The sequence below is a fragment of the Rutilus rutilus genome (assembly GCF_951802725.1).
Source record: "Rutilus rutilus genome assembly, chromosome: 25".
NCBI classification, from domain to species: domain Eukaryota; kingdom Metazoa; phylum Chordata; class Actinopteri; order Cypriniformes; family Leuciscidae; genus Rutilus; species Rutilus rutilus.
In genome coordinates, this window is record NC_140229.1 from 28,347,311 (window position 1) to 28,367,816 (window position 20,506).

At 37.8% G+C, this 20,506-nt stretch overlaps 1 protein-coding gene across 1 annotated transcript in view; it reads right to left on the reverse strand.

Annotated features, from left to right (window-relative positions):
• Positions 1-1,596: 1,596 nt before the first annotated feature.
• The window catches only part of apbb1 (amyloid beta (A4) precursor protein-binding, family B, member 1 (Fe65)), a 101,848-nt gene continuing 82,938 nt past the window's right edge, over positions 1,597-20,506 (reverse strand). Inside the window, exons 12-14 of the mRNA XM_084401084.1 lie at positions 11,947-12,062; positions 7,529-7,705; positions 1,597-3,221 (exon numbers count right to left, since the gene is read on the reverse strand). Of these exons, the coding sequence (XP_084257210.1) occupies positions 3,060-3,221; positions 7,529-7,705; positions 11,947-12,062 (455 nt within the window). The 3' untranslated portion in view covers positions 1,597-3,059. The remainder of the gene's footprint in view (positions 3,222-7,528; positions 7,706-11,946; positions 12,063-20,506) is intronic.

The window sequence follows — 20,506 nt, forward strand, 5'->3', positions numbered from 1 at the left end:
TTCTGGCCAAAGAGTCCTCGATCTTGGGCTTTCTATACATACTCATAGACTCCTTCTGATGCTTCATAAGCCATATAGATGTCCATATCTGACCTTTTGAACTTATTTCTGGTCAAAGTGTCCTCAAAATTTTTCCATCTATATAAAATTATAGAGTGCTTCTGATGATAAATCTGCTATTCAGAGGACCCCTTTTGACCTACTGAACATATTTCTGGCCAAAGAGTCCTAAAAGATTAACACTATACATATATGCATGTATTAATGAATTAATGAATGATGTATAACATATTTCATGTCAACTAATGATCTTTTATAATTTTGTTGCTAACACTTATGGTCCTACACACCTTGTGAAACTTTTAATTGTGTTGATATAATCCCTCTATTTTTGTGACAATCTTGCAATTGATCATACTTGAGTCACACAGACTTCAACATTCAGCCTGCAAAACACAACAATGGTAACAATTATATTTTATTTAAAATAAATTATCAAGTACTCTCTACAGTTATTTTTTAGTTAGAACTCTTGTGTAAGTGAACTACACTAAGCATTTGTCAGTACCACATACTATTCCTGTTTCACTTTACTTTTTTTTAAGGCAATCGGTTTGCATGCTTTTTTTAAGTAAGTCCAACTACTTAGATTTTACAGTGTAGCATGTACAGAGTGAACAACAACAGTTTGTTTCTAAAAGCTACAAAATACGTGGAAGACTGAACCGATGCAGGACTCATAGGCCTAATATTAATATTCTGGAATAGCAACAGTAAATGCGTTCGATAATTCAAAAGTATAATCGGACACAATGACAATGCAGTAATTAATACAGTGAAAGCAAAAGTAAAGTTTTATTATAAATAATAATAATAGTTATTTTATTTGGGGTTAGTTTTTTTTCACATGAAACAATCATTCCCCCCTCCCCCTCCTCAAAAATCCTAAGTGCTTTACACCCCTAGTTTTAACAACTGCCTTAGTATTTTAATTAAATTGTGCAGATAAGCATTAAATGTATTTTCAGTTTTTTATTTCATCCAGTCACATATGTATCTATATAACATTACATTTTAAGAAATCAGTTGTCAACTCTCCCTAAAAATGTAATGGTTAAAACATTCTACATTAGTGTTTACAGGATTCTACACAAGTGTCTACGCAAGCGTTTACAGGACTGATCCTTCAATTTTCTGAGTATCATAGCTAAAACTTGCCTTGATTTGAAAAGCAAAATGTACTTGAGGCATTTCTACCAGGTTACCAATCAGTGAAGATTTATGCATAAAGTAACATTTCCTTGTTTTATAAGAAACAGCTTGTGATTTTATAGCTGTGCTTTGGCACACAAACCACAAACTACCCTTCATGATATTTAAGTGGAAAGAATGACTTTTTCTTTGTTACCATTTCTCAATGTAACGCAGAATATATGCCGAGAATGTATGCTTATTCTACAATAAAGTCTTTTCAAGAGCGTTAACAAAAGCAGCGCATTTTAAGCATCAAGCTTACATCTAGACTTACACAAAATGTTAGAGTAAAAAGGGCCAAGATGAAGCATTCAGATACACAAATCAGATTGAACACTCAAGTGCATTCAAACATTTATCTTTAACAACAGGTGTAACTGGACATGAAAATGAACCTGAAAACAGATGAAAAACTGAGCTGTCTGGCACTATTAGTGTATTAGAGTCAGTATGTACATGAACTACAATTAATACAACATGATATTAATGAATTCTTACACATTCTTAAAAGTTTAAGACATTGCAATATGTTACAAATGTGTATTTGAAAGAAATAATATTTATATTTAGCAGGACCACTATGGTTGCAAAGCATTTAAGATATATTTCCAAAGATTGTTTCCAATACACAACATGTAAATTGTGCAGATAATCAGACTTCCAATATACACTTTTGAAATTGTGAGAAGGAACAATTTCAGTGACGGTAGAAACTGGACCAGGACAAATGCAGAGAGCACCTCTAGAGAAGCAGTGTATGTCACACACTCTGTCAAACACACTACGCTTATGTTTGGACTGAGCAGTTTTGATCATTTGATCCAGATGAAGCAATCCAACACAACAAACACATAGGGTGGAAACATTTCATAAACCTACAAGATAATTAAAAAAAGCAGGCTTTCTAATGAGCAAATCCACTTTGGAAGACTAGGATATGTTAATGCTATTTCATTACACATAATAAAGTAGTCAAATTCACAAACCAACAGAGTGGGTAAATGTAAAGTAGTGTGTAATATAATTGAATTGAGTTCATTTGTTACACAAATCTATATCAGCAAAGAAATTATGGAAATTAAAAGGCTTTGTAACTTGCAGTCAGCGAGGCAAGTCAAATAAAATGTGAAACTGCACCTTTTTTTCCATAAAGTGAAAGATATGAAGTCAAATGTTGTTTCAACACTGACATTTAAAAAAAAAAATCTTGTTTTCCACAGAAGAAAGAAAGGCATACAGGTTTAGAACGTTAAAAATTGCCATTTTAAGGGTGAACGACGAGGTCTGGGTTTGCTATTGATTCAGTCGTGGTTCTGTCCCTGTGTTGAGGTTGGGAAAGAATCAATTCTTTAGGAGGAGAAAAAAAAAAGCACAATATGTTTCACAACACAGAGCCACAGGAAGAACGACAAATAATAAATAAGCACATTGCATAGTGTATAAGCTCATTTTAGTGTTTTGTGATAGCATGCGTAATGTTTAGTGCCTTTACTGTAGGTTGAGTAGTCCACATAACATCCACTACATTGAAAATCCAATCTTGGTAAGTCACATTCATACCCCGTGCTGCTAAATCACTTTTACAGTACATCCGCTAATGTAAACAAACGTGGAAAAAGCAAATGAAAATGTAGTGTGTGATAATGTAATATCTATGAATGTAACTTGTGTGCCTCTCGCTCATAATGCGCACTAACTGCAGGAGGACATGAAGTGACATGAACAACCCTCTACTTTTAGGCCCATAAAAACACAACGAAACACACAAGGAAGAATGTGCAGTGAGCACTGCTGACTTCCCCTTCTCAGGGTGTCTGAGACCCAGATCTTTTGAAGCTACCCAGCAGACTCTGCACACCCTTCTTCACGCTGGAGCCGACCCGGCGGGCCACAGAATCAGCAGGAGGACCAGGCAGACAAGAGCCACTGCTGGGAGGCCGAGCGTCCAAACACTTCTGATACCTCAGCTGGAAATCATGGAAGATATCGTTTAGAACATTTTAGAAGAACAGCAACCTACTGTATTTCAACTTAAACTAGTTATTAGATTATACACACTCTGTACTGCTGTGGCCAAAAGTATTGGCAATGACATAAATGTTGTGTTTCCTGCTTATTTTGTGTTTGCCACTTCAGTATTTGTGGTGTTGATTCACATTATTTGTTCATTGGCAAAAAAGAAAAGAAAAAAAAAAGAGGGAACTTTATCACAAAAATGCACATTTCACCATGTTTTGGCCCTGACATAAAAGACCAGCTAGATGAAGGTGAACACCAATACCCAGCGCATTCTAGACCCTGGACCCTTAAAGGACATGGTGATGGAAAAAAACACGAGATGGGTGGAAAAAATATATTTCAATGCTTTTGTGTTCTCTTGCAATTATATAGTTGGGTATTTATATTGTATATAATGTGCGGGCATCAGGGAGCCATTATAAACATGCGGGGTATTGAAATAGCTTTTGAATGTGTGCTCACTTTTCACTTTCATGTTCGAATTCGCAATCACGCATGTGTATGTGTATGATTTTTATGATTTTTTACTAGATAAGATATTTTTCAATGATGCATGGAGAGGAGCAGATGCTTTCAGTTTATAATTGAAGTGTCTGTTGCCCAACTGAACTAAAAGTTTTTATTTCTATACATTTTTTTAAAAATTAAAAAAATAAACCGACAGTGGGGGGGAAGTAATGTAACCGACTACCGCAGTAAACCTAACTATGCTAGGGCTCCGTAGACGCCATTCTTCATTTTCCAGGCCGTTCAGAATAAGGTATTCGCTTACACTACCATCTAACATCATTTCACTAATCATATTACCAGCACATGAGTAGTATCATTCAGAAATCACTCGATCATTCTGAATTGATTAGAAGAGCAAACTGATTGATATAAAAGGAGGGAAGAAGCACTTCCAATCATTGTCTTCGCAGTGGTTCCCTCCACAGAAAGGTGTGCAGTCATCATCACTATGCATTAAATGGCCTGCAGGAAGTACAAGGATTGGATATTTTCTCTGATTAACAGTCCATTCCGACTGTTTGGGACAAAATCGTTTGTCCAGAGAAGAAATACAGTGGCGAGCAGGACCAGGCAGAGTGCCGTCGGAGAATGGAGCGAGGACGGTGGCGTGATTGCTGATGAGCGACACCTGCACAACGCACCGTTCTCTTATCTCTCACGGAGGAGCGGAAGCATAAAAGGAGGAGCGACGACGGTGAAGGAGGAGAGAGGCCAGGCCTGGATTTATGTTGTGTTTTGTTATGTGACAGCAGTCGTCCGTGAGGGGCTGCTCATCAGCAATCACGCCCTCGGCCTCGTCCTGCTCGCCACAGCTACCATGAGTCCTGTGTCGTGCCATTAGTGGAGCATCCAGAGACCATCCATGTGTGGGATTGCTTTTCCTCCAAGGAAGTGGCCCTCCCACAATTCTGTCCAAAAACTATGCAAGAAATAAAGAATGGTATCAAAACATCCTCCAAGAGCCAATGATCCTGAAGCAATTTGATGATGATCCATGCATTTTCCACCACGATGGGACACGTCACAAGGCAAGAGTGATAATGAAGTGGCTCAGATATCATTACATTTAAACAGAGAACCTGTGATCAGAAGAACTAATGGCGCTTTTCCACTGCATGGTACGGCCCGGTTCGGCTCGGTACGGTTCGACTTGGCGCGGAACGGTTCGGCTCGCTTGGCTTTTCCACTGCGTGGTACGACTCGACTCGGTACGGCACGGTTCGGTTCGCTTTAGCTCGGTTGCTTTTCCACTGCAGTTAGTACCGCTTCAAAGTGGGTGGGACTGATCGTTATAGTTGCCGTCTCTACTGCCATGACATCATCATATTAAATGCAAATTTTTCATTCCGTGTTGCCCCATCCACTCCTCGGCAACCAACGAGAGGCACGTCTGCACCCCGTCCACTGACCACGATTCAGCCATTTCTTTTTTTGAAGTTTATACTCTTTTTTTGAAGCAAATACTTTTAAAACAGGTGCTACAGCGTTGGCTGTTGTCTACTGGCTATTTAAATCTAGCGGGTTTAGTGTCTCGTGTCGTAAATACAATGACGCTGGTAGTGATGATTCTGTCTGACCAATCAGTGATCTGCAGTGTTTTCACGTCACATTTTTGTAACGGTACGGTACGCTTGGAACCTCAACAGAGGTGGTACCATTTAAAGCGAGCCGAAGCGAGCCGTACCGTACCGTACCATGCAGTGGAAAAGCGCCAAAGCGTGCCGTACCGAACCGAGCCGTACCGTACCATGCAGTGGAAAAGCGCCAAAGTGTGCCGTACCGAACCGAGCTGTACCGTACCATGCAGTGGAAAAGCGCCATAATAGCAGTAATAATGCAAGAATGGATCACCATCGATCAGGATTGGTTATGAAGAAGGGTTAACACTTTAAATATTGACTCTGCATACACTGAACGTTTTTGCAAATAAAATCCTTTAAAACTAGGGGTGCACCGATCCGATATTAGGATCGGATATCGGCCGCGATACTGATAAAATAGCTGGATCGGGGATCGGAAAAAATAACAGATCCACGGGCCGATCCAGGTTTTTTTTTTTTTTTTCTCGTCGTCGCAGCAGAACCTACGTCATTCGTCAGCTTCACGCGTGTCGCATGCTAGAAGCAACATGGAGCGAGCCAGAGGCCGTTTCTCAATACCAAGTACGCAAACTTCGGACTTGCGTCCTCCTTGGTAGTTCGGACTTGCCAAGTTCGACTCAGGAGAACGAACTCCCGAGGATGAGAGGACGCGAGTCCGGTTATTCTGCAAATGGAACAGCATGCGTTCTTGATGGCGTCACTCAGCTCGCTCTGGCTACTCCGGTAATCTCTTTATGTATATTTTAGCCAAAAATAAAACGAAGTATGTTATACAACACCACTCTGCCTCTTTTCATTTAAAAAAAAAAATCTTAAACATATTAATGGCCACATAAATGTGGTTCAGGCAAACGCGTACATTGATTATCTTTACTGCATATTAACAACACGAAATATAAAACACAACCCTGCTTCTTTTTGTTTTCATTTTTAAAAATATGAAACATAATGATCATTAAAACTGACATTTAAATTTGCCATTGCTGATTAAGTGAGCATTCACAGGTCATGTTTGTGATGGTGGTGTGACACACATTACAATGTTTGGTTATTATTATTTGTATGTGTGATCAAGTTGTTGTTCGACCAACTTTTTATTTTTTTTATTCTCAGGTTCAGCTGCTATGTTGCATTTTAAATTCCTGTTGCAGGACTTTGCACTTTATATTTTTACATGTTTACAATTTTTGGAAACACAGTTTTTTTGTTTCCACCGCTACATTTTAATTAGATTTTTTTTTACATTTATTTAAAGAAGTTTGATTATATTCTATTTTCGATTTGAATGCACAATTGTTTTTTAAATAAATAAGAATACAACACATTACATACATCTGTTATTTTGTTTTAGTTATGTTTAGTTAGTAAAGTCTGGTGCCTTTAGTCTCTTCAAGGAAGGTATAAGATGGAAGGTATACAGTTTATTATTAATTCAACTATAGTATCGGATCGGTATCGGGTATCGACAGATACACAAAGCCCAGGCATCGGTATCGGGACTGAAAAAGTCGGATCGGTGCACCCCTATTTAAAACGTATGAAATTCTTATCATTATTTTCCAGTATACCGCTACAAATAATCTACAAATACTGAAGCAGCAAACTTTGCACACCAAAAAAAAAAAAGTGTCAATAAATGGTGCCAATACTTTTGGTCCCGAATGATCTAATTTATCAAAATTATCTAATTTATACTGTTAAAACTGAAGTGTGTAATTCCAGTGATTCTAAACACCACAGGTTCATTGAAAAATCACATATGAATTAAATTATGAGAGCTGCAATGGAGGAATTAACAACTTAAATTTTGGGCTCATTCCCCAAACCAAGATCATGACATCAGAAGACTTGGAATATACAGCAAAAATCATATGGACTAATTTATGACTGTTATGGAGCATCACAGAACATGCAGGTAAAAAGGCACACAATTTTTAATCATAACTTGTCAATTTATATTGTGGTGATCTTATCAAAAATATCACTTGCAAATTAATATTTTTGGACGTTTTAGTCGCAGCCTGGAGCCCTACACTGTGTGCTACACCATGAACTATCTGTATCTCTTTACATGTACTCTTTTGATTTTGATCAGATTCTGTGTTGAATTTGTGCTGTAGATGATTAACTAGAAATAAGCTTACCATGCAGGCAGCCTGTACGGCCTCACTTAGACTGGCTGCGTTAGGATCACACCAGAACATGTGACAGATGAAGTCTCCAGGTCCCTCTGCCATGATGAATGCAAATGTGTGCACATCCTTCCCGACTCCCATGAACGACAGGAAACGCACACGACACTCGGAAAGAACTTCCTCGGACTGTGTTGGTGACATTGAGAGGTGTAATATCAGTGAAGTGACTCATCTAAGCAGATTGTTACAATACAGCATTACGTATTTGTGACCGTCACAGTACAGTTGAAGTCAGAATTATTGGCACCCCTGGTAAATATGATTAAAGATGGCTGTAAAAATAATTCTGCATTATTTATCCTTTGGATCTTTCAATAATTATTATTATTTATTTTTTTAATCACAAAAATCTAACCTTTCATTTAAGTAAAAGAATAATAGAAGTGGGGAGGAAATCACATTATGAAATAAATGTTTTTCTCCAAAACACATCAGCCACAATTATTGGCACCCCTAGAAAAAAATAATAATAAAAAAAAAAACCTCTGAAATATATTCCCATTAATATTTACATTCTTTAGCACACCAGGGTGACTAGGAACATGAAATTGTCTAGCTATGACTTTTTGTTTCACAGGAGTATAAATATGGAAACTAAAAAAAAATGCATACAATTAAAATTCCCTTAATCATAAAACTAATTCTGATGTGCAGCAAAAGATTGTTGAGCTTCACAAAATAGAAAGTGGCTATAAGAAAATAGGTAAAGCATTGAAAATCCTCATTTCCACCATCAGGGCAATAATTAAGAAGTTCCAATCAACTAAAGATGTTATGAATCTGCCCGGAAGAGGACGTGCGTTTATATCGTCCTAATGCAAGAGTTTGAGAATCCAAGGATCACAGATTGAGAATTGGTGAAGTCTTGGGGTCAGAAAGCCAAAAAAAAAAAAATTATGTTTTAATTCATACAACCACTACATCACCACATGTTGTTTGGGAGAGTTTCAAGAAAACTGTACCTTCAAAAGGGACTGGAAAAAGAGCTTTTTGGCGGCAAATTCACCAGATGGGCTTGGTGAAGACAGGGATAAAAAGTACCCCATGCCTACGGTTAAATATACTGCTGGATCTTTAATGTTGTGGGTCTATTTTTTTTGCTGGAGGTCCTGGACATCTTGTTCAGATACATGGTATCATGGATTCCAGCAAAGACCAACAGATAAAAAAAATCTAAACTGACGGCCTCAGCTAGAAATCTTATAATGGGCCGTGGTTGGATCTTCCATCAGGACAACAATCCAAAATAAACATCAAAATCAACTTAAAAATGTGTCACTGAGCACAAAATAAAGCTTCTGCCATGACCGTCCCAGTTCCTAACTTGAATTCTATAGAAAAAGAACTGAACTGAAGAGAAGTAGCACCAGCTGGGAATCTAAGAGATTCTATGTGGAGGAATGAAGGATCTGGAAAGATTCTGTATGGAGGAATGAAGGATCTGGAGAGATTCTGTGTGGAGGAATGAAGGATCTGGAGAGATTATGTGTGGAGGAATGAAGGATCTGGAAAGATTATGTATGGAGGAATGAAGGATCTGGAGAGATTCTGTGAGGAGGAATGAACGATCTGGAGAGATTATGTGTGGAGGAATGAAGGATCTGGAGAGATTATGTGTGGAGGAATGAAGGATCTGGAGAGATTATGTGTGGAGGAATGAAGGATCTGGAGAGATTATGTGTGGAGGAATGAAGGATCTGGAGATATTATGTGTGGAGGAATGAAGGATCTGGAGAGATTATGTGTGGAGGAATGAAGGATCTGGAGAAATTCTGTGAGGAGGAATGAAGGATCTGGAGAGATTATGTGAGGAGGAATGAAGGATCTGGAGAGATTATGTGTGGAGGAATGAACGATCTGGAGAGATTCAGTGTGGAGGAATGAATGATCTGGAGAGATTATGCGTGGAGGAATGAAGGATCTGGAGAGATTCTGTGAGGAGGAATGAACGATCTGGAGAGATTATGTGTGGAGGAATGAAGGATCTGGAGAGATTATGTGTGGAGGAATGAAGGATCTGGAGAAATTCTGTGAGGAGGAATGAAGGATCTGGAGAGATTATGTGAGGAGGAATGAAGGATCTGGAGAGATTATGTGTGGAGGAATGAATGATCTGGAGAGATTAAATGTGGAGGAATGAAGGATCTGGAGAGATTATGTGTGGAGGAATGAAGGATCTGGAGAGATTATGTGAGGAGGAATGAAGGATCTGGAGAGATTATGTGTGGAGGAATGAACGATCTGGAGAGATTCTATAAGGAGGAATGAAGGATCTGGAGAGATTCTGTGAGGAGGAATGAATGATCTGGAGAGATTATGTGTGGAGGAATGAATGATCTGGAGAGATTAAATGTGGAGGAATGAAGGATCTGGAGAGATTATATGTGGAGGAATGAAGGATCTGGAGAGATTATGTGTGGAGGAATGAATGATCTGGAGAGATTCTGTGAGGAGGAATGAAGGATCTGGAGAGATTCTGTGAGGAGGAATGAAGGATCTGGAGAGATTATGTGTGGAGGAATGAATGATCTGGAGAGATTATGTGTGGAGGAATGAATGATCTGGAGAGATTAAATGTGGAGGAATGAAGGATCTGGAGAGATTATATGTGGAGGAATGAAGGATCTGGAGAGATTATGTGTGGAGGAATGAATGATCTGGAGAGATTCTATGAGGAGGAATGAATGATCTGGAGAGATTATGTGTGGAGGAATGAAGGATCTGGAGAGATTATGTGTGGAGGAATGAAGGATCGGGAAAGATTCTGTATGGAGGAATGAATGTTCTGGAGAGATTATGTGTGGAGGAATGAAGGATCTGGAGAGATTCTGTGAGGAGGAATGAATGATCTGGAGAGATTATGTGTGGAGGAATGAAGGATCTGGAGAGATTATGTGTGGAGGAATGAAGGATCTGGAGAGATTATATGTGGAGGAATGAAGGATCTGGAGAGATTCTGTGAGGAGGAATGAAGGATCTGGAGAGATTCTGTATGGAGGAATGAATGATCTGGAGAGATTATGTGTGGAGGAATGAATGATCTGGAGAGATTATGTGTGGAGGAATGAAGGATCTGGAGAAATTATATGTGGAGGAATGAAGGATCTGGAGAGATTCTGTGTGGAGGAATGAATGATCTGGAGAGATTATGTGTGGAGGAATGAAGGATCTGGAGAAATTATGTGTGGAGGAATGAACGATCTGGAGAGATTCTGTGAGGAGGAATGAATGATCTGGAGAGATTATGTGTGGAGGAATGAATGATCTGGAGAGATTATGTGTGGAGGAATTAATGATCTGGAGAAATTATGTGTGGAGGAATTAATGATCTGGAGAGATTATGTGTGGAGGAATGAATGATCTGGAGAGATTATGTGTGGAGGAATGAAGGATCTGGAGAGATTATGTGTGGAGGAATGAATGATCTGGAGAGATTCTGTGTGGAGGAATGAATGATCTGGACAGATTCTGTGTGGAGGAATGAATGATCTGGAGAGATTCTGTGAGAGGAATGAAGGATCTGGAGAGATTATGTGTGGAGGAATGAATGATCTGGAGAGATTATGTGTGGAGGAATGAATGATCTGGAGAGATTCTGTGAGAGGAATGAAGGATCTGGAGAGATTATGTGAGGAGGAATGAAGGATCTGGAGAGATTATGTGTGGAGGAATGAATGATCTGGAGAGATTCTGTGAGAGGAATGAATGATCTGGAGAGATTCTGTGAGAGGAATGAAGGATCTGGAGAGATTCTGTGAGGAGGAATGAAGGATCTGGAGAGATTATGTGTGGAGGAATGAATGATCTGGAGAGATTCTGTGAGAGGAATGAAGGATCTGGAGAGATTATGTGAGGAGGAATGAAGGATCTGGAGAGATTATGTGTGGAGGAATGAATGATCTGGAGAGATTCTGTGAGAGGAATGAAGGATCTGGAGAGATTCTGTGAGGAGGAATGAAGGATCTGGAGAGATTAAGTGTGCAGGAATGGTCTCTGATCTCTTGTCATGTGTTCTCCAAACTCACTGGGCATTATAGGAGAAAACTCAGAGCTGTTATCTTAGCAAAAGGAGGTTGCAAAAAATATTTAATAAAAGGGTGCCAATAACTGTGGCCAATGTGTTTTCGAGAAAAGCATTAATTTCATAAAGCATGTATTTCATAATGTGATTTACCCCCCAGTTTCAATTCTTTTACTTAGAACGGTTCGTTTTTTGCGATTTCTTTGAATGAAAAATCAAAAGGATAAACAATGCAGATTTACTTTTACAATCATCTCTGATCATATTTACCAGAGGTGCCAATAATTCTGACCAAAACTGTATGATACTGAAGTACTGGAAGATTGTCAACAGACACAAACTTTACCTCAGAAGTTATAATGGTGAGTGTAGCGGACGCCACGTTCACGTTCACCGCTGTCCAATCCTCCTTGTCTTTGTTGTTGAGGGCCGTCTCCAGCGCTACATTAATAACTTCCATGCCTTCAGGAGACACATACCAACACAACTCCACTTAGATTTCAGGCAGCTACATTTGATTTGAACATGACAATAAATAGATGTTATTTTGAGTGCTCAGAGGTGATGACACATAGGGCTGTCGCAATAACCGCAATATTGAAATACCGTGATACTGACAAGCCAACCGCAGAAGAATGCAAGCAACCATGATATTCGCGTTTTCTTTTTTCATAAGGCTCTGCCATTCTTAAAAATGTATCAAGCCAAAGCACTCGAGAATTTAAGTAAATATATATAAAAAAGCTTTTTTTAAAATCATGGCTTAGGCCAGTGCTTCTCAAACTTTTTTTTGTCCCTTTTAAACCTTAAAAAAATCTGCCGCCCAGAAAAAAACAGAAAGATAAAAAAAAAAAAAAAAAAAACGTGCAATGAAAAACACCTGCTATAGTTTCACTTTGTAATGTCATTATTTCATATAACAGTAAGAGAGAATAATAATACAGAACTTAACTTTTAATTTAAATAAACAAAAACATTTAAATATTTCAGTTATGTTTTGGATGAACAATATATAAAAGCACAAATATATAACAGCTTTTGACAGCGCCTCAAGACAAGAGCTCAAATTCTTGTTGGTTGAGAACACCAGAACACACAGCAGTGGAGAGGCGCATTCACAAATCGCATGTGATTCGGTCCGCTGAAGAGGTGCTTTTCTATGGCGAACAACTTCTTTGTTAGACTTGTTCCAACGGTGACAAGTCAATGGTCTGAAGAAGAATGATTCAGTATAATTGCCGTTCAATGCTGCTTTATTAAGGCAGAGTGCTAACCGCAATTCATGCACTTGAACCATAGACTGTAAAAAATATGGACAAAGCGTCTGTGACGTCACCCATAGACTTTCTGAAGAACGGTTTTGAAGCCGTTTATGGGGGGTATGGGCGGCGCCATCTTGGAAAATCTTGGGAAATCCTAACCCCGCCCACCTTCTGACGCAGCGCGCGTCACTCAGCTCGCTCTGCTACTCCGGTTATCTCTGTGTATATTTTAGGCAACGAAATATGTTATAAAACACCATACTAACTCTTTTCGTTTTCATTTAAAGAAATCTTAAACATTATAGCCACACAAATGTGGTTCAGGCAACGCGTATTGATTATATTCACTGCACATAACGTAAAAATACAAATTTATAAAAAAACTAAATATAAAACACAAACCTGCCTCTTTTCGTTTTAAATATAATATAAAAATATTAAACATTTTAATATGGTCCAGGCAATATGTGCATTTGTACTAAACAACAGATTTTGCAGTAAACAACATTACAGATCATATTCGTTGTATTAAAATTTAAAATGACAAAACTCAACCCAGTCTCTTTTTGTTAAATTTCAGTTTTATCAATATTAGCCATTATAAAAGTATAAGTAAAAGGTATAAGAAGCTATACCAATAAAGCAAAGAATTCAGTCAAACATACAAAGTCAGCGCTCTAGTCTAACCATACAACGGTAAAGTTAAATAGCTTATAAAGTTATGAAACTTCCCCACAGCCAAAACGATTGCCCAGGGAACAAATTATAGATTCACGAGACCAAAAATCGTCCATTAGATATAGACAAGACGAATTATATCTCATGTTTAACCACTACAGAGACGCCAGAGTCCGCGGCAAACGTCAGAACGAGTAGCCGAGGAAAGACTGTTCCATCGTCTGGATCTCACAACTGGATAAAATTTTCATAAATCTTTAAATAAACCACAGGTTTGAGCTTTAAACAACTACATTCTCGCCTGAAAAACTCTTAAAACTACATTTCATGATACAGAAACAGTAGTATTATATTTCAACTGTGTTCAAAAATGGCGCTTCTTATGTTGACATTCTCCTTGGCGCAGCCTAAGCTGTCAATCAAGCTGTCAATCAAAGTTAACCACGCCCTTATTTGTCATACATTTTATATCTAAATACGATCTAAACTAACGAGTTAGAAAAAAATTCACCCCCCTCACAGTTGTCAGGCACTCGGAAGCTATCGAAAAATACAATAAAAGTCCATGGGACCAACCTGTAAAAACATGAATTTACGCTGTGAATTTACGGACATTTTAACATGGGGTCTATGGACATTTGCTCCCTTTTGGGACCTCCCTCTAGCGGATTTTCGATGTATTGCAGTTTTTCGCACTTCCGGGTAGGCTTCATTTTTCAGATTAGAATGTTGCCGCTTGACTTGAACGCCGTTGCAACAGCTGTTTTTTTCTTTTTCTTTTTTCTGCTGATCTCCCCGCGCCCCCCCTGCAGTATCCTTGCGCCCCCCACACTTTGAGAACCACTGGCTTAGGTAATTAAAATCAGTTTACAGATAACCGCACACCGAAGAGTTGTGGCCAATGAGCCTTCATCAGGGTTTCCTATGCCACTTCATGCATGTGTATTGAATGTTAAATAAGTTCATAATGATATTAAGACTGTGTTTACCATGGTGATTTGTACAGAGGCTCCATGGATTTGCACATAACAAGGCCACGTCCAAAGAAAGCGAAATATTTGTAGTTTAAGGGTATTTCCCATGAACGGTGTCAGCGCTGGTCAATGCAATCAATGCCATTGATCTCTATGAAGTGAAGTATCAGTGTAACCCATGTGACGCATTGCTTATCACCTGAGCCTTGAAAAGTGGAGCTCAAAGTTAAAATAATTAACACCTTGTTTCATTACATCGATCTCTGAACGTATCAGCGTTTTTGAATGTGTTTGTTAAATGATCTGGTAACACTTTATAATAACTGCATACCAGGGTTTTTCCTGGTTCAAAATTGGTCTTCGGTGGTGGCTGACCGACATGGTCATCCACACACAGCAAAGAGTACTCTAGTACCCACATGATCCGCAAGCCCAATATTGACAATACATGTTGAATTTAAAATAAATACAAAGAAACAGTTTGCGATTTATTTTATTTTTTTTGTAATTTTTAATTACAGAAAGTAATTAAATGAACAAATATGAAAATAAAACAAAACATTTTATGATAAATTTGTTCATAAATTATACATTGATACTTATTAAAGCTAAAGTTATCAGTGAAGAGCAGTGAGTGATTTTCTCTTTGCATTTTGTTGTCTTATTAGGGATAGTTCTGCTAAAAATTCAAATTATCATAATTTACTCTCTCAAGTTGTTTTAAACTCGAATAAGTTTCTTTCTTCTGTTGAAAATAAAAGTTATTTGGAAGATTGTGGGTAACCAAACAGTTGATGTACCATGACTTCCATTGTATATTCTCCTATGAAAGTCAATGGGGATCAGCTACTGTTTGGATAGCCACATTCTTCAAAATATTAATATTAGAAAAATATTAGAAAATATTAGAAGGAAATTAATAGAGGATTGGAACAACATTAGAGTGCATTAATGATGAGATAATTTTTATTTTTGGGTGAACTATCCCTTTAAGGACAAGTGGCAGCGTGTTTACTATAACTACTGTCTCTTTAAGAGTTGCGCGCGACGCGTCTAATATACACGCATTTGACAAGCAGATTTTCTCTCAATTTTCTCAAGTTTGATTTCACTTTAGACATAACCGACTTTGTTTATATAAACCTTGTGTGTATTTAACAGTATAAGCACAATAAGACTCGAAAGATAACTTAGTCCAGTATCCAGGCGCTGGTAGACAGGCTTTTACAGGGTTTCCCCAGGTTTGATCACCCCAAATTTAAGACTTTTTTAAGACCTTTTTAAGACCACTTTAATGAAAATTAAGACCTACATCGCACCCATTATGCAGTCGTAAAACACCAGATCAAATCCCAATGATGACTATTACTAACAAATGTTTTAATTAAAAATACATTTATTATAAAAAAAAACTCATTCAACAACACACTGCAAAGTGATGTTTTTGGTAAATATCAAACATTCATAACAATAAACAGATATACTAACTTTACAAATCGTCTTAGTAAAGTTTCTCAGCATTCAAATTGCTTCAACCATTGCTTCAGAGGGGTAGACAGGTAAGAGAGATATAGATAGTAGGGGTGTAACGGTTCACAAAATTCACGGTTCGGTTCAATACGATACACTTGTGTCACGGTTTGGTACGTTTTCGATACAGCAAAAATAAATAAATGCCAGATACATTTTTTTTTTATTATTATTATTATTATATATATTTTTTTTATAAAAACTAACACACTTTGACCAATGATGGAGCTATAATAGACTTCTTAGGAGCATAAACAAAACAGCACCTTGGAAAAAAATTAAATGTAACCTACTATTGTAGTAGTTATAAACAAAGGTCTATTTTTAGTTCAGATTCAAATTTGAGGGCAGCAATTGTATTCATAATGTCAAAATAAAACCAAGGTAATGTTACTTGAAAGCATTATAGCCTACTATTCCTGCCAAACTTCCATGGTTGCAGTTAGTGTTACTACAGTAAATCCATGGTGAATGTTGCTGATCTGTGGACGCTGGATAGTTCATTCATGGCACAATGTTTCTTCCTGGCTTCCACGCGCTGTTTGATCCGTTAATAACGGAGAAATGTGAATGTTTCTCACTAGATCTCACAGCGATGTTATTACTTCTGTGGCGAATTCAAATGCTTTCTATACTGGATCTCTTATTAGGGCTGTGTAGTGACAGTGTCGCATGATCACGATCGGCTCGCGCTGCACTGGTCCAAACTGATTAGCGGTCCTTCAACCACACAATAACGAGTAGCCCAGTTTCGTTCCGCTTACATTACGTTTGCACATTTGATGTTGGACAATGTTGTGGTCGCGCCGGCGTCTCTTACATTATGAGCGCGCTTGCCACGCGCAACGCGCCTACATTTGAAATAATGAAATTTTGGTCGGCAGGAAAAATGGTCCAACCAGCGCCGCCGCTCCCACCACGCGCATCACGCGCTGTGCGTAGGGCACCAAGTGCTGAGGGGGCACCAAAAATAGCCTAATGAAAAAAAATATATAATGCCGATATTATTTCATTAGCCTATAGAAATATTATTAGGCACATTTTAGCCATGTATATGTAACAAAAAAGGGGGGACAAGATCATTTAATTGCTCTAGACAAGAAAGTACCGCCCCCCCCCCGCGTTGGATGGTCCATGCCGGTTGTTCGCGCGGGCGCCTTTGCGAAGGACGCGTTCGCGCGGACTAGTTTGACAGACAGATAGTAGGCAACTTTTTTGGAAATGGCCCCTAAAAGACAGCAGTGGTCAGGATCTGAGAAAAGAAAGAAGAAACTGCGAGATGATGCCCGTGCATCACTTGCAGGTAAGTCCATGTTTAATCATTCTTAAATACGGGAAATGTGCTGCTACTAATCGTAACGCTCCTCGAACTTGCTGACGTTAATGTTAGCAAACTTGTTATTATAACTTATAACTTCGGTGCAAGCAAAATTGAGATTTTACTGTTAAACATTACCTATTTTACAAATAACTGACACCAGCTAGCTGTTACTTTCTTTACTATCTTTCTTTAGATATTGAGCAGTAGTTTAAAGTTTATTTTGACGTGACGGTGGTTAATACTAACAGTTAACGTTAGCAGTCAGTGCAGTGCAGTAAAAAATATAAAATGTCATTATGAATGATATAAAGCAAACAATACTCTTTAATTGTGTGCATTATTGCACCTCATTCTATTATGCTTTTATATTAGCCTATATTAGATTAGATTTATCAAATAGTTGATAAATAAGGAATAAAGGGGGAGAACTCTTTGGCTGCCATGCTTTCAGTTTTAAATGTTAATAATTTTTTCCGGTATGAGATTCTTTGTTTGAATATTTTGTCTAATAAATGTAATTTATTCAAAGTGACATTGAATTTGGGAAAAACATGTCTGGATTATTATTTTATTTTATTTTATTTTGCTATTCTGTTTACTGAAGAAAAGTTTGCACTTTCAAATGTGTAGTGTGTGTTGGCTATTCTACATAGCCTATGTTTACAAAGTCAGCAAAGCTGTGAAGATTTTACTTTCTCTTTTTAGTGTTCTTAAGTTTTATACTGTGATGCTGCTATTGTGTTATTGGTATTGAGTTATATGTTTGGTAATAAAAAGTTAAACTGGCAAAAACAAACGTTTTTTTTTCTCGGGGACGGGGTGGGGGGCATCATAAAGGAATTATGCTTAGGGCACCAAAATGGCTAGCAGCGGCACTGGGTCCAACGAACCGTTCGGTTTGAAAATGCGTACACCGAACCGAACGACACTTCCCCATCATGTCTCTCCTCTCGAATGTTGTTCCATTGCCGCCGGCGCGAAAACCCAAACTATTGTTTGAGACGTTCTCTGACGTTACACTAAACCCTGTTGAATTTTTTGAATAAATAGGCTAGTATAATTAAATTTAAGACCTTCATTAAAAAAAATAAGACTTGGACAACGGAATTTAAGACTTTTTAAGGCCTTAATTTAGGAACATGACATTTAAGACCTTTTTAAGACTTTTAAGACCCTGCGGCTACCCTGTTTTAGTGCATGTGAGCTTCACAGCACACGTCAGAACAGCGCATCAGCACGCGAATTAAATGTTTAACCGACAAGGCATTAAAGCACATGCAAATTATGAACTGCAGTGTCCCGTTCCGCTGCGTTAACATTTATGTGAACATACGTAACAGATATAATGCACGATTCTACGATATTTCTTCAAAAGCAGATCGTGGAGACATTTTAATCGTCCACGATCAAAAATCGTCATATCGCACACCCCTAAAAAACCAGTTCAAACTGGATAGATTATTATTATTTTTTTTTATTTTTTTGCGTTTATTTAAAGTTATGTCAGCTGCATGTGCGGAATGCTTGTCACAAGCTGTAAGAGAAGATAAGGCAACTTTTTTTGACTGCAATTCACACCCAGCGCTAATTCAGCAAAAATATTCTCCGAATGCACCACGTGAAACATGGATTCGGTCTTCCGACCCATAGATATCATATATAAACGCTAGATGTCTTATGGCGCAGTCACTTCCGGCATCATCGTTCGGCCATCTTGTCACAGTGCTCTGTGCATTAAGGTGAATGATCAGCACGCACACAAATCCTCTTATCTCGCTGAAATCTTGACGGATTTACAAACGGTTTGGTTTCTTACAAACGTTATTAACGTGGCTATAATTCCGAATGCTTGAACATGTATGTTATAATTTTTCATATGTATGCAGTGTATGTATGCAGTGTCATAACTACATCTCTGACGTTTATAACAAACCAAACCGTTTGAAAATCGGTAGAAAAATTAGCAAGTTATGGTTATTTAAAAGTACATGCACCATTGAAGTAGTGAGCGAGTACACTGTGGCAAGATGGCCGCCACGTGCTGACGTCGACCTCCATTGGCCAGCAGTGCGCACGAGACATCTAGCCTTTATATATGATATCTATGTTCCGACCTTTATGATCAGTTGATTTTGATGCGAGGGAGAGAGCAAAGACAGAACTGAAGACGGAGAGTGCCCGCACGGGGGTGGGGCGCTGTGATCGTTCTCTCCGTCACTCCGTCAGTAGCCTGCTTTACTCACAAAACCCAATTACTGATCAAATAAGGCTTTGGCGGGACAAAAAATAGTTTTGGCGGCCGCCAAAAAATTTTCAATGTAGGAAAAACCCTGCATACTATTAATCATTAGTTAAGCATTAGTAAACAGTTAATTTGTCATTTATAAAGCATTAATATGCATTAATAAGCAGTTTATAAATACAGTTATAAATGCTTTGTTCTTGATTTATAAGCTATCTATAATGTGTTTAATAATTGTATTTTCATACTTTATTAATGAACAATTTATCATTTCTAAATGAAGTATTGCATTATTTACAAACCGGTTATTAAGAGGTTGTCAGTGGTTCATAAGATCACTTAGAAAGTGTGAGTAAATGATTAATAAACTGTTTAATACATATTATTATTCAGACATATAGTAATAGTTACTTAGTGTGTTAATAAATGCTTTATTAACATGTGTTTCTACTGTAATTCAGGGTTAATTCAGGTAGTTATAAAGCATTTAGTAGTGGTCTGTTAACTATTTTTGTGAGCTCATCTAAAGTGAGGACTAGTTATGCCTTGTAAAGCATTTACAAAGGAGATTTAAAGGCTGTTAAATATTTTTATGTTCTGTATCACTGTGTGTGTTTGTTTCCTTTTTCTGTTTAGAAGATAACTGAGTCTTTAAATCTCCTTTATAAATGCTTTACAAGGCATAACTAGTCCTCACTTTAGATGAGCTCACAGAAATAGTTAACTGACCACCACTAAATGCTTTATAACTACCTGAATCTACTACATTTACTTACACTTTCTAAGTGATCTTATTAATCAATGACAACACCTAGTTTGTAAATAATGGTAAATAATGTAACTGGTTTGTAAATAATGCTATACTTCATTTAGAAATGATAAATTGATCATTAATAAAG